Genomic DNA, 14,109 nt, shown 5'->3' on the forward strand with positions numbered 1-14,109 from the left:
TGACCTTTTTAATATCCGGGAGAACAGCGGATGAGGCGGGATTAGAGGGGGGTGATTGATTGAACACGAACCAATTGATTGTTAGACTATGGATGATAGAATTTAATCGCAGGGGAGGGCTGGGTCAAACTAAACTCGCCTGTTTGTGGTGGGCGGTATGTTGAATTATTGGAACAGCTGAATGTGTTTTGCTTTTAATACTGTTTTTTTTATATACAGTATTTGACGGTTGTAATGTAAATTTCCTAGCAGAAGTAATCACACGAACAGCCGCTACACAAAACAAAATCTGCAACAATAACATACATTTTGCATGATTCTAGGTCTCAAGAAGGAAGTTCGGGTAAGGTAATAATTCAGACTTTTTTTCTAACTCTGTAACCTCTTAAATTTCTCAATTGTTAATTGTGTGGTAAATGAACAGAGACGAAACTTAGAATGGGGGAGGCATTGTTTGAGCTCACTGGTGTTGGTAATGATTCCAGGGTCCTTGTCTGGTAAGATGTTTGAGTTTATTCAGTATTTGTCAGAGCATACGACATCCTCGATCGTGTCAAATGGTCTTGCTCCCTTGACCTTAACCGCCATAGGTAACGACAATAACGTCGATGCTGTTTTAGCTCATTGCTGGACTGCAACCTTCTGACTCAGAGGAGCACCGAGTTGATGATGTCAATAAAAACTTTAGGGTGTCTAGGTCTAGAGTGGTGTTTGTGTAGAATCAATGGTTTGGGGTATTATTGTCTAAGATTTCGCTGGTTTCCAACAGTCTTTAAAAATTTTCCAACTTTCACTGAAATTTAAAATATCTATGGGTAATTGGATGAAGTGGTAAGGGACTTGGTACTTTTGCTTTAACAAACTGCCAGATGAATTCAGTAACAATTCCTAACCCCCGCTTCCCATGTTACTCGATCTGCTGAGTTTCTCCAGTGGGTGTGTTGCTGCACTCTCCTGTAGCTCCATAGTACTTCCTGTTTAGTCAGAAGATACATGATTAGGTTGGTATAAATATAGTATGGAGTGAGCGTTGAATTTCAGGTGTGTTGGACTGTTAATCAGCCTGTGCAACATCTGTGCTGCTGTTCCAGGAAAATAATGTGAATGAGAATACAAAACAGCTTGAGCTTTTCAAATAACTGTATTGCTTTGAAAACTTGGTTTATCTCTGGTCAAAGGAGGTTTGGGGTACTTAGAGGCACATTATAAAATAGGGCAAAGTCAGCAAGGTCTCCTTAAGGGGAAATCTTTGAGGAAATTAGATTAGATTAGAAATAACAGGCAGGATAGGACAGAGGAGAGTCAGTGGATGTTGTTTACTTGGATTTTCAGTAAGTCTGACAAGATGCTACACATGAGACAGCTGCTGAACAAGGTAAGATCCTGTTACAGGAAAAATGCATGGTTAGAAGATTGGCTGGCAGGAGGCAAAGAGTGGGAATAAAGAGGTTTTTTACTGGCTGGCTGCTGGAGATTAGTGGTGAATTCGAGGTTGATAACTTCTTGATTAACAAGGGCATCAAAGATTAGGGGGGAGAAGACAGAAGAGGAAAAAGAAATCAGTCATGGATGAGCTGACTTGATGAGCCAAATGGCCTAATTTTGCTCCTATGTCTTGTGATTTTTAAGGGCATTCAGGATGAGGTTTCTTTTCAGGCTGATTAACAGTCCAACACACTTCGATTTCAATGCCATTGTCCTGTCCAAGACCCAAGTTCTTTACAATATTCAACTGTGAATATTGGCAGCCAGCAAAGATGTGTTACAGTCTTTTTTTAAAAAAAAAAGGAAGGAGAAACTATAATAACCAAGCATAATCATGGCCATGTTGGTGATGTTCCATTGACGTTACAAACTAAGAGTTTCAGGACAGTGTCACAAAAGAGGAAATGTACTCCCTTGTGTTGTGTAGGTAGAAAACAGTTTGGCACAGATTAGATGGGCTGAAGGACCTGTCTATTTTAGGGTTTATCCACAATCTGAGAGTTCTTGTCCTGCTGTTAATCAAATTTTACTATTCATGGAATTAAATTTCACAATTTATGATGATGCAATTCAACCTTGTGATCTATGTTTTGCAAAACCAGTGCCATGGTATTTATACAGGCTTGAATTTCCTCTTGACTATTTTTACTTGTATTGAGAGCTTGCAAAGCCTTCACAAAATGCCAATGCAGTGCCTTAAGACAAGGCAATAGGTGCAGGAGTAGGCCATTCAGCCCTTTGAGCCAGCACCACCATTCACTGTGATCATGGCTGATCATCTACAATCAGTACCCTTTTCCTGCCTTCTCCCCATATCCCTTCACTCCGCTATCTTTAAGAGCTCTATCTAACTCTAAAGACACTATGGCTTTGCATTGTAGTGTTCGAATGCAGGTATGCATCTGTCAAATTCTATAAAAAATAAGCTGCTTGGGCTGTGTGCTGCTCTCCCCATTACAGAATGCTGCTGCATAGGAAATGTGGTGCTTTCATAGTGGTGCAGAGCCCCGCAGCTCAGTATAGAGGCTGCCTGTGAGAGTTGGTGTTGGGTGGGTTGAGATAAGCTGTGCAGACGCTTCCACTGTGATGGGCTGCATCCTGGCTGGGACAGTTGCTGGAGAATGACCGCACCTTCGCCTGGTGTTTACAGACCACACGGATCCTACAGTTTCTCCCATCACCACCTGTCTCTCCCCATCCTGGGGATCTTCAGGCCAAAATGGTGCTGAGCTGTGATGTCAAGTTTGTAACTCAGACTTGGTTGTTTTTTTTAAGATTTGTAAATTGATTACAGTGTACATATATTGAATAGATTCAAAAATTGTGCCAAGAACAGAAATACTGTATATTAAAACAGTGAGGTAGTGTCCAAAGATTCAATTAGGAATCGGATGGCAGAGGGGAAGAAGCTGTTCCTGAATTGCTGAATGTGTGCCTTCAGGACCTCCAGCACCCAGGGCATGCCCTTTTCTCACTGTTTCCATCAGGTAGGAGATACAGAATCCTGAAGGCACAGACTCAGCGATCCAGGAACAGCTTCTTCCCCTCTGCCATCTGAATGGACATTGAACCCATGAATACTACTTCACTTTTTAAATATTACTTCTGTTTTTGCACTATTTTAATTTTAATTAATATTTACAGTACTTACTGTAATTATTTTTTCCTATATTATGTATTGCATTGTACTGCTGCGGCTAGGTTAACAAATTTCACGACATAGGCTGATGATATTAAATCTGATTCTGACTTGCCTTCAGTTTTTATTTTTGCTTCCTCCTCTGTGGGATAGGGCTGACTGATATCAATCGCTATCGGCCCTCCAATTTAAATGGTGAATCTACATGCATGACATCTAGACAGTGAATGACAACACAGGACCAAAATATTGCGCTGAAATAATCTGAAGTAAAACATGAAAATGGGAATGCTCAGTGGGTGGAGGGAGAACTGGTTGACATCGGAGATAGAAAAGAAAATGAAGGATTTAAGTTTTAAGAGGTAGGGTTACGGTGGGAGGGGAAATAAAGATGTTTAAAAAGGAGGCAGAGTTTTGAAAGAGTGGGGAATTTGAGGGTTGCAGGGAACTGGGACAGAAGAGATGAGGCCTGGCACAAATCGCCCAGGATCATTCATTGAATAGTAGGATAGTTTTGAGAGGCCAACTAGCCTACTCCTATCTTGGGTGACATTGGTATTTTTCCAGTTTTCCAGCTTTCCAGAAACCCCTCCTTGCACACTTTTTAAATCTACAAAAATAATATGCCTTGCATTTATTTCATTGACCTTAAAACAGTTAACTTCCTAGTTTTAATCACTTTCCTTCCAATTTCTTGATTGTTTGTTTACATTGAAAACATTTTCTTTAAACGGATACTGTAGACTTTCTATATTGTGGTGCATTAGCAACACATACATTAATCACTTGGCAATGTATTGTTCTGTCAATTGTTCAATTGTTTCCTTGCAGTGGCATTCCTTAGATGACCTGGAGTGGAATAGAATTCTTTTTTTAAAATTTGTGGTTTGTTTCCTAGTACAATGAATTCTGGATAATTGGGCCATTGGTTAACCGGGGCAGCCACTTATTTGGGACAACTCTTGAAGAACAAAAACTAATGGAGAAAATTGCCGGGATTCCCTTTGTTTATTTGTGGCATTATGCAGTTTAAAGGGGATGGGAGTCTATTGCTGAACAATTTTTTTCTGTATTTCATTTAAATACATTTGTTAGTAAAATGGTAGTTTTAAAAAAAAAATGCCTTTTTAACTATTTCCATGGAAGTTCATTGTAACTGTAGAGAAGTAAATTGTCTATGCTTCCATAAACTCCCAGGATTCTCAAAAGTTAACTCTTCGGGTCATAAATGCTTTCCACTTGGCTTATTAAACCTTCAACAGTAGTCAGTGATGAATACCTTCCCAGAAGAAGAATCACTCCACTTGATCAGCTTTGCACATGCTGGACTAAATGTCACAGCATTGAGTTCCTGCACCTCGCTTCAGTTCGGTATTTTTGTTTTAACCCTTGCTCTCAAATTTCTGCATCAAATTTTCAATGATTCCTATACATTGTGACAGCGCAGTGTTCCTGGTGTGATCTAGCCCAGCGATATGGAGCCATTTTCTTTTCTTTCTGGAATGTGGTCCTGAAAGATTGGTCCTCCAAGGGAAAAAATTGGCTTTAAAATCTGTACCCTTAAGATGATCATATCCCAAATGCCAAAGATGCAGATGCCAGAACAATTAAAATAGGCATTTTTCAGTGGGCTGTTTAACTATGGGACACATTGCAGCCAGGTTTGATACTATCAGTACACTAGCCCCAGTGAAACTGGCTGGCTGAGTTCTTGAGCTCAATCAGTGATTGCTCAATAATGAGGTCTGAATGTGATGATGAATTTTTTTTTGGTATTTTACCTTTTGTTTAAAACACCTTTTCACAACTACTAAGATTTTTGCCTTCAAACTAGGGGGCATAATTTTAAGGTGAGTGGGGGGTTATCAGAGGTAGATTTTTAAACAGTGGTAGGTGGGTGAAATGGAGGTAGAGACATACATTAGGGACACTTGAGAAACTTAGATAAGCACATGGGTGAAAGATAAATGGAGATTTATGAAGGAGGGAAGTGTCAGACTGAACTTGGAGTAGGTTAAAGGGTCAGTACAACATTGTAGTGTTCTGTTTAAACTGCATGGTTGCATAGTCTCCTTGCTTTCTCCCCCTCTCCCCCCAAAAAAAGTTCTGGCTCCCCTTCCTTTTGATTGTTAGTTGTACTCATGATTGAATTGTGATGACTGTCCAGAATGTATCTAGAAAGATCAATTTACTTCAAAGATTGGAATCTGAATCCACTCCAAATTTAAGAATAACTTGCAACTATCTTCAGCTATTCCCTGTGAAACTAATGTTAGGCAATTCCAGTCCAATGGATAATGTGCTCAAATTTTGAGCATATTACCTGTGTTCAGTACTACATTGCCGGTCACACCCAACCCATAAAGAGGAAACATCAGACAGATGGTTTGGTGGGGAGTGGGGTAGGCTGTAGATACGTAAACTGGGGCAGTGTAGAAATTTTATTTTTGTATTTGACCCTTGCTGTACCCTAATCAGAGCGTTCTTAATGCTGATGTTTGATGCTACTGATTGCAACATTAATGCTACTTATTCTGGCCAATATAGGACAGTGTTATGGTGCTGCTAACTTCCATTGTACACATAGTCCATTGATCCTTTGTTTATGCAATATTATCTTTTTTCCTAGCGGCATGAGTCAGTGGGAGAAGCTAAAACAACTGGATACAAAGTACTTGGAGCAGTTGCACAATCTGTACCAGGATGAAAACTTTCCCATGGATATTCGGGAGTATCTTGCTCATTGGATTGAAAGTCAGGACTGGTATGTTAAGATGTAAAAGAAGGAACCATTTCTATTTAAATAAATGTGCTGCATTCCTTGTATTAAATGCTTCATTTACTACCTTTTATAAGTACTTCTAGCATCTTAGAAGTAAAGAGACGATGATCGGGGAGGTTTTTATTCTCTTTTGTCCCTTCTGTAAATATGCCTGGCTCCTGCTCTGGTTCAAGCGTTCTTGCAACAGGGACGACATGGAGAAACCTAACTTGCCTACTAGCAGAAGGTTTCTGTTTAACTAAGTGACTGAATTGTTGCATTGTACTCTTAATTCAGGATGTCACATGTTGGAGTTCTTCACTGAGGCCTGAGTGATACTCCATCGGTGAAATACCTACTGTTTCTGAATGCAGAAACTGATTTTTTTTTTTGCTTGATGGTTCAGGTAAGCATTCAAAGTTTGTGTATTATTGGTCCTGTGGAAAGTTGTGATTAAGTGGGCTAAGTAAACACTTTGACCTGACCAGAACTAGGTGAGTACTAGTAAATTGCACAATTTCCATGTCCCACTTCCTGCTTTGCAGTATAGAAGAGTTGGGAAGGTGGAAAATACAGTCAGTATTATGAGAGTGTGTGGGCACGTGGCCAAGTGGTTAAGGCATTCGACTAGCGATCTGAAGGTCATGAGTTGGAGCCCCAGCTGAGGCAGCGTGTTGTGTCCTTGAGCAAGGCACTTAATCACACATTGCTCTGTGACGACACCGGTGCCAAGCTGTGTGGGTCCTAATGTCCTTCCCTTGGACAACATCAGTGGCGTAGAGAGGGGAGACTTGCAGCATGGGCAACTGCCGGTCTTCCATACAACCTTGCCCAGGCCTGCGCCCTGGAGAGTGAAGACTTTCCAGGTGCAGATCCATGGTCTCGCAAGACTAACGGATGCCTTAATTATCGGAGTTAAATGGTGTCTGGTCATTCAAATTTGATTAGTTCCCTAGAGAGCAGGAGAACCAAGGTTCATGTGATGGGATGAAATAGTGGCTGAAGTCTTTAGCCAAAACCTGAAAAGTATAGCTACATCAGAGACTAAGTGTACAGGTAACACCGTCCTGGTGACTGAATCCAGTCTTCAGGAGGTAATACAAACAGGCAGATTAGAAGGTCCTCCCGTCCTATGATCCTCTCCCTTCTCCAGCCTCGTATCCCTTTTGCCAATCACCTGTCCAGCTCTTGGCTCCATCCCTCCCCCTCCTGTCTTCTCCTATCATTTTGGATCTCCCCCTCCCCCTCCCACTTTCAAATCTCTTACTATCTCTTCTTTCAGTTAGTCCTGACGAAGGATCTCGGCCCAAGGCGTCGACTGTACCTCTTCCTAGAGATGCTGCCTTGCCTGCTGCATGCACCAGCATTTTTTGTGTGTGTTGCTAGGCAAATTAGAAAGAGGTTCAGACACTTTGGCCCCTCAACCCTTCTCTACTATTCAGTAACCTCTTAGCTGATCTGTGACCTACCTACAAACCTTTTAATCCTCCCCTTTTTACTCAAGGGTCTGTGCTACCTCAAACAGTACTTGAAATGCCCTGCTTCCACTATCCTATTAGGACGTCTCATGACTCAGAAGAAATGAGGGTTCCCTTTGAATGGCGAACCTGATTTTGGATTCTTCCACCCCCAAGGGGAAATGATTTCTTCATATCCATCATGTCAAGGTTCTTTGGGATCTTCTCTGTTCCAGAAGTTTCCCTATCTTTTTTCTAAAACTCCAGCAGAGATTAACTTAGTTTGTCCAACCTTATAAACCAACCCAGCATTCCAAGAGCAATACACAAAGCACTGTGTATTGATGGTCAAGTCCATGTCTTTGTATTCAATTTACCTTGCCATAAATGACAACATTCTTTTAGCTTCCCTAATTAATTGCTTTGCCTGTATTACTAGTCTTTTGTGAATACTGCATGAGGCCATTCAGATCTCTCTACATCTCATAACTCTTTAATCTCTCACCATTTGGGTCATATTTTAAATATTTTCCTGCATTCATCCAAGTCAAGTCATTGATGAGGCCACATCTGGAGTACTGTGCACTGTTTTAAGGACAGATATTAACATTTTGGGAACAGTTCTGAGAAGGTTATGTGTGTTGCTCTGGATTTTCAGCATCCGTAGAATCTTTGTTTTATTTCTCAACTGATCCCTGGAATGGGTGGTTTGTCTCATGAGGGAAAAGTTGGACAGGTTGTGGTTGTATTGTGGAGTTCACAGAAGAGAGAGAAACACTGGGGGGGGGCGCGATTTTATTGAAATATAATAGATCATGAGGGAAATTGGGTGAATGTGGAAGATGTTTCCTCGTGTGGGGAATCTGGAACTAGGTCATTACTTTCAGATAAAGGGTTGCCCGTTTAAGACTGAGGTAGAATTTTTTCCCCCTCAGTCTCTCCTTCCAAGGCCAGTTATGACAGAGTCTTTGAATATTTTAGATTGCTGGCTTATTAAGGGTTTGAAAAGTTTCTGGCAATGGGAATGTGGGTGGAGTTGAGGTACCAGTTGGATCAGCCTTATTAAATGGTGGTGCAGATTTGAGGGTCTGGGTGACTTACTCCTAATTGGTCTGCTCTTATCCCCCTCCTGAAGGCTGCGTTCATTCACCAGGATCACATGAACTGATGCCTTTTCCTCTTCCCATCAGGCACCAGGCCTTACAAAGCATAGTAGAGCTAGTGGCATGACATTTGCAACCATACTAATCTGTCGTGATTTTCAAGGCCATGAATTACTGAAACGTGTAAAATGATGCCCAGATATGTTTTGAGTTGTACTGTTTGCCTGAACTTGTGGAGAATGGCCTATTTAGTGCACATCAGTCCCACGTGACACCAGATTGCTTGGTTATTCTCCATATATTTTGCTTTCTTTTACAACTTGCCCAGATCCTTCTGGAACTAAGCTGAGGGAAATCTGGAGGATGAGTGATGCTAAGTGACTAATGGAATCCATGAGGCCAAAGGCTAAAGCCCATCATTCATGGAGATCTATAGGCCAAAAAATGTTTGGAAATGCATGAGTCATTCATTTTTAAAAAAAATAGTAATGAATCATAGTTTGCACACACTATATGAAACCTGTGCCAATTGACAAAATAGTTAAAATTAGATATTAGTTTAAACACACCAAGCTGATTTCATTGCTAAGAAATGTAGAAAGATTGAGTTCACTATCCTTGTTCCTTGTTTTTCTTTACCTGACCTTGCCTCTCTTGCACATGCTGACTTATAGATGTTGGGTTCTATGGGGGGGATGCCACAGCCCTTTTTACATTTGGATTCAGTCAGTGATTCATTTTAGATCTATGTATCCTTTGCAGTGATTACTTTGAGCTTGCAAGTAAGACCTATTGATAGTTTTCCCAATACCATAGATAGGAGATAGGTAAAGAGAAGTTCAGAGGTTTTTGTTTTGCAAAAGGTCTTAACAGTGGAGCATAATTTTGTGAAGTTCTAACATGTACTATGAAGTAGAGGGTCTTGTATTTGAGATTTTAAAAGTTGGCTCTAGCTGCTCACAAGTCAAAAGTGGCAAGGTGTCTGTGGCATTGTTTAACATGGAGAACATTCGATGGGCTGAATGGCCCAATTCTACTTCTGTTTCTTATGAACAGCTAAATATAAGAAGAGAGAGAAAGTAGTGCGGTTGAGTGTACGCAGTTTCAAAACAGAATGAAGTATGTCCTTCTATTCTCTTTCCAGGGATAAAGCTGTAACCAATTACTCACTGGCCACCATTCACTACCAAAATCTGTTGGACCATATCAACAATCAATACAGTCGCTTTATGCAGGACAAGTTGTTTGTTTGCCAGCACAATTTCAAGAGATACAGGCAAAATATACAGGTATTGTGCAGTCTAAATCCTAAATTGTTGCTGTTTACTGTTTAAACTGGCTGCTGTCGACTTGTAGCCTGGAATAGTGTAATAGAGATATTGCTTTGAGCTGAAGTGCTGGAATAGAAGGAAACCATGATATTTTGGCTCCCAAATTCAATTATTTGTCTCCAGTTGATCTATTTTTTTCCCCCCTCTCGCTCTTCTCTAAAGGTATACTTTCATTTGTATTAGTTGTCTTCCATTCTTTGGTTGAGGCTGCATACCAAGAATGATTACCTGGAGGCTAATTTGTCATTTGGGCTGTGATCAGCTAATGCTGTACAACAGGAATTAAACCTCGTTTGTCTGCTTTGTTTGACTGTTACAATTGGCATATTGACGGAACTGATGCAGTTCTTCCATGTATGTACTTGTCAGGTATTTCTGATCTTCTCTCCTCCCCCTTCCCACCCTCCCACTCGCATTTTTTACATGTTTAATCCAGTTTGCTTGGTGTAGTGGTTAGCACAAAGCTATTGCAAGTGAATTTAATTGATAACAAGTGCATTATCCTCCAATTTGGAGGCGAGAGACTATGGATGCAATCTGGAGCAAAACACAAATTGCTGGAGGAATTCTGCCGGTCCACAGATAGATGCCTACGTGTTGAGTTCTTCTAGCAGTTTGCGTTTTGCTGTATCCAATTTTTTAAAAGAGCCAAGAGCTTTCTAAATATTAAAAATCTATAAGCAAGGGAGATCCAATGAGACCGAGGTCCATGTATGGGGATCATCAAAACATTACGGCGATCTAACAATCCAAAGTGCTCACAGAATGCCAGCCCTTCACATAAATAGGGCTAGAATAAGAGATTGAAAGTTGCACTGCAGCTACAAAGTCCCAGTTAACCTGCATCTGGAGCACTCTGAACAGTTCTGAATCCCACATCTTGGAAAGCTTTTCCTTAGAGGCAGTACCAATTTTACAGAATGGTCCTAGGAAAATAGATATCAAAAGTTTTAATCTTGAATGACCTCTCTCTCCCTTTGTCCAGAGTGAGTTACTCCAATTAGAGCATCCTTGCCAACAATGAGGTTGCAACTCTAATCACAGCTGAGATCTGAAATCAAACCTGTAATCTCAGTGATCTCTATAACATAGCCACACATTGGGCACTTAAACTGGCTGCACATCCGGTTTCCTCCCACATTCCAAAGACAGAGCCAAATAGTGAGGAAGTGATCATGGACTGTTCAGAAATCTGATGGTGGATTAAGTGAATTTAAAAATTAAAAATAAAATTCTTTGATTGCTTCTGGGTAAAACTTGCATTTGGGGAAATGGAATGTTCTTGATCTGTTTCATTACAGTTAAAATTGGAGGCCAACTCCCTCAGAAGTGGGAAGTGAATGTTAAGAATTTTGATTTGTTTTTGATTTTTAAAATGCCATGTAATGCATCGTGGTTTTTCTTGTTTATTGAACCTCTAATTCCTCAATTTGAGGGCAATACTCAAAGCAGGTAAACCCATCGTCATGTGGACCTCTGCCCCGAAATGTGTGAATATCTTAGCACGGTCACTGGAGAACATTCTGTGACACCTGGGATTTTTAAAGTCAATGTTCTTCACCTTCACACAAGATAGTATGCATACCCCTGCAAGCTTCAGTTATGAAAGAATATTATTTTCAATTTTTTGAGTGGGACACCACAGGAACAGGCCAATCAGTTTAATTAATCCCATCTGCCTACATCCCCACCTCTTCCTTCCCTGTTTAAATACTAAATCATTGCTATGGTATCTGCTTCCACTACCTTTGCTCACAGCACATTCCAGGTATCTATCACACTGTTTGTGTGTGTTAGTTACAGTATATAACTTGCCTTGCATATCTCCTTTAAGCTCTTCCCTCCCATCTTTTGGCCTTTGCTCTCCTTCCAAAAAAATTTCAAATCAATGGAGCTCAGTACAAGAACCAAGTGAAAGAGACGTTCATGGTGCATCAATACCATCCTACCTTGTATTTCCATATTCCCTGTGGTTCAGATGTCCAGAATCTGTATTGTAACATTGGAGACCAACAGTGAACATGAGTATTCTGTTGCTGTCAGCTCCCAGATATATTAATTATGTGAATATGTTATAGACTATGCATATCAATGAATCTTAATGGGTGAAGTAGTCTGCATTCTAATTTTAGCAATGTTAAACTTTTTCCTGTAATTGCCTTTAATGACATGATTTGTATGGTTGATGTATCATACGTTTTGCATAGAAATTGTTAGAAGTGTCACACCCGTGTAATCAAATACAGAAGTAGCATATGCAAAACGTATTGCAGAAATCTTTTATACACATTTCTTACACTTGTTTGACTAAACCTCATTTCTTTGCTTTAAGACTGCTTTGGCAATTCATGTTTTTTAAATAAGTAAACAATTTCAAATAAGTTTTGTTTGGCTGTGTTTCATTAACTGTATTTTACTCTGTCTTTTGCATTAGTTGCGGTTGGCTGAATTGCCTCAAACACCCTGACATTGTTGGGAACAGCAGAGGTGAAAATAAGATTTGAGATTCCTGTTCCCTTCAAATTGTTTGCTACTTTTAATTGGCCAGATTGCTGGTATTTCTAACTCTTCCCATGGTGGTCATAGAAACCAAAGGCACAAATTCATAGAGCAAGTCTTGCAGTCATGATGCGTTTGTGAAAGGGGCGCAAAAGAGAAGCCATTTCCTTCCAATAGTCTCACTTCAGTACTTGTAATCTTGGCTGCCATTTCACGGAAGTACTGAGGGAATGTTGCGATCTTCCAAGGATAGGATTCTCCCAGTGTTTCAGCTGGCATTCCTCTAGTCATTACAACTTGCTAAATGCTTATTGTGATTTGAATCTTGTGCGCAACGTTGCTGCAAAATTTGCCTACAAAGATTTGCTGCAGTTCAAGTAATTGACTAAAGGAGCTCGCTTTCTTTCTGAAGCATTTGGCTACATTTTCAAACCCTTAATGTTGTACCAATTAGACGTTTGTAGTGTTTTTGCAATGTTGTTTCTGAACAATATCTCCAGCTATGAAATGTGGAAATGCATCCAATGAATAAGCAGAACAAGCGCAAAATTTGAGTTGTCTAAGCTTTGAATGAAGGAATGTGAGAATAATGGAGCAATATGACTGCAATTTAGAATTCCCATTCTACTAGTTTAATAAAGTATGACTATTGATTTTACCTTTAAGGCTAAATGCCTGCTTCCTTTATTGCAAGAGTGAAATGATCATTGCCAGTTGTAGCTGCTTTACTTCACTGTCATAATGTGACTCTCAAATATGTTGTCTGAAACCAAGATTTTCTAAATTCGTAGCCCTTTTCATTGAATCTTGGATTAAAGAGCATGAGTACTTCTGGAATTTTGCATCCCTGCAGCAGTCCAACTCTGGTTTGGCTCAATAAACTAAAAATGGTGCCAAAATTGCAGGAATTTTATGATCCAGATTCTGAGCAAACTGGTTATGTTGCAATAGGCAGTGCATTTGAAGTGAAACTAAACCTTTTCAATAGTCTTGTAATCATTTTGTAGCTCCTGATAGCTGGGAAATGGAAATCTGTCCTCACTTTTTTTGAGTTGATCAGTCTTTCCATCAGCGTGTCTCTGACCTTCACCCCTGCAAAACATTAACATTGTTATCAAATGTAGTAGAATGGAGAGAATTTCTATACTAACAGTCATTGCCTTTCTACTTTGTCTGCAGGACCTTGGGCAGAAGAGGACAAAAGGGAAGCTTTAGACCAGATGCCCTGGTTACTGTTTGTTAAAATAACTAAAAAACAGTTGTGGGCTGGCGATATAAATAGCAATATTAATGTATTGGTGATGTAATGTGCATTTACTATCGGAAAGGATTGTGGGGACATGTTCAGTGATAAAGGAAATCGAATAACTACTTAAAGGGGGAGCTTAATTGCTTGATTCTGAATAAGTAATTGGAAAGCCCTTTGGAGGAACCAGTAGGGGCACAGTTGTATCACCTGTGATGCTACAAGAAGGAACCTACAGTCATCACAGTAAGCTGCTCTGTATAGCATGTTAATAATTTGGCTTCTCTTTCATTAGGCTTGTTATGGAGAGGACCCTGTTCTATTGGCAAGGAATGTCGCTTTTTACCTGAAACAGGAGAAGATGATTCTAAGCAATGTTGTAGAGGATCAGCAGGTATGAAGAATGCAAATGAGGGCCAAAGTATGTATTTATTTATTAATCCACTAATCTTTTATTTTTGGTAGTTCTTCAGGAGCCTAAGCTGTCAGACAAACCTGGATCTCTCCAGTCCACTGACCACTCGCAATGTTGGGCTGTTCAGTCGTGATGTGGAGCTGATTTAATCTAGTCTTAGACTAGTGGCCTTG

The 14,109-nt window shown here is 40.1% G+C and overlaps 1 protein-coding gene across 3 annotated transcripts in view; it reads left to right on the top strand.

Annotated features, from left to right (window-relative positions):
* Nucleotides 1-134: 134 nt before the first annotated feature.
* The window catches only part of LOC134340191 (signal transducer and activator of transcription 3.2-like), a 91,773-nt gene continuing 77,798 nt past the window's right edge, over nt 135-14,109 (top strand). Inside the window, exons 1-4 of one of the 3 annotated variants that reach the window (XM_063037159.1) lie at nt 135-348; nt 5,754-5,888; nt 9,590-9,734; nt 13,817-13,915. In XM_063037159.1, coding sequence (XP_062893229.1) covers nt 314-348; nt 5,754-5,888; nt 9,590-9,734; nt 13,817-13,915 — 414 coding nt within the window. In that variant the 5' untranslated portion in view covers nt 135-313. The remainder of the gene's footprint in view (nt 349-5,753; nt 5,889-9,589; nt 9,735-13,816; nt 13,916-14,109) is intronic. The other 2 variants (XM_063037160.1, XM_063037162.1) reach the window with 2 other exon arrangements.

Source organism: Mobula hypostoma, chromosome X1, assembly GCF_963921235.1.
Source record: "Mobula hypostoma chromosome X1, sMobHyp1.1, whole genome shotgun sequence".
Lineage (NCBI taxonomy): Eukaryota > Metazoa > Chordata > Chondrichthyes > Myliobatiformes > Myliobatidae > Mobula > Mobula hypostoma.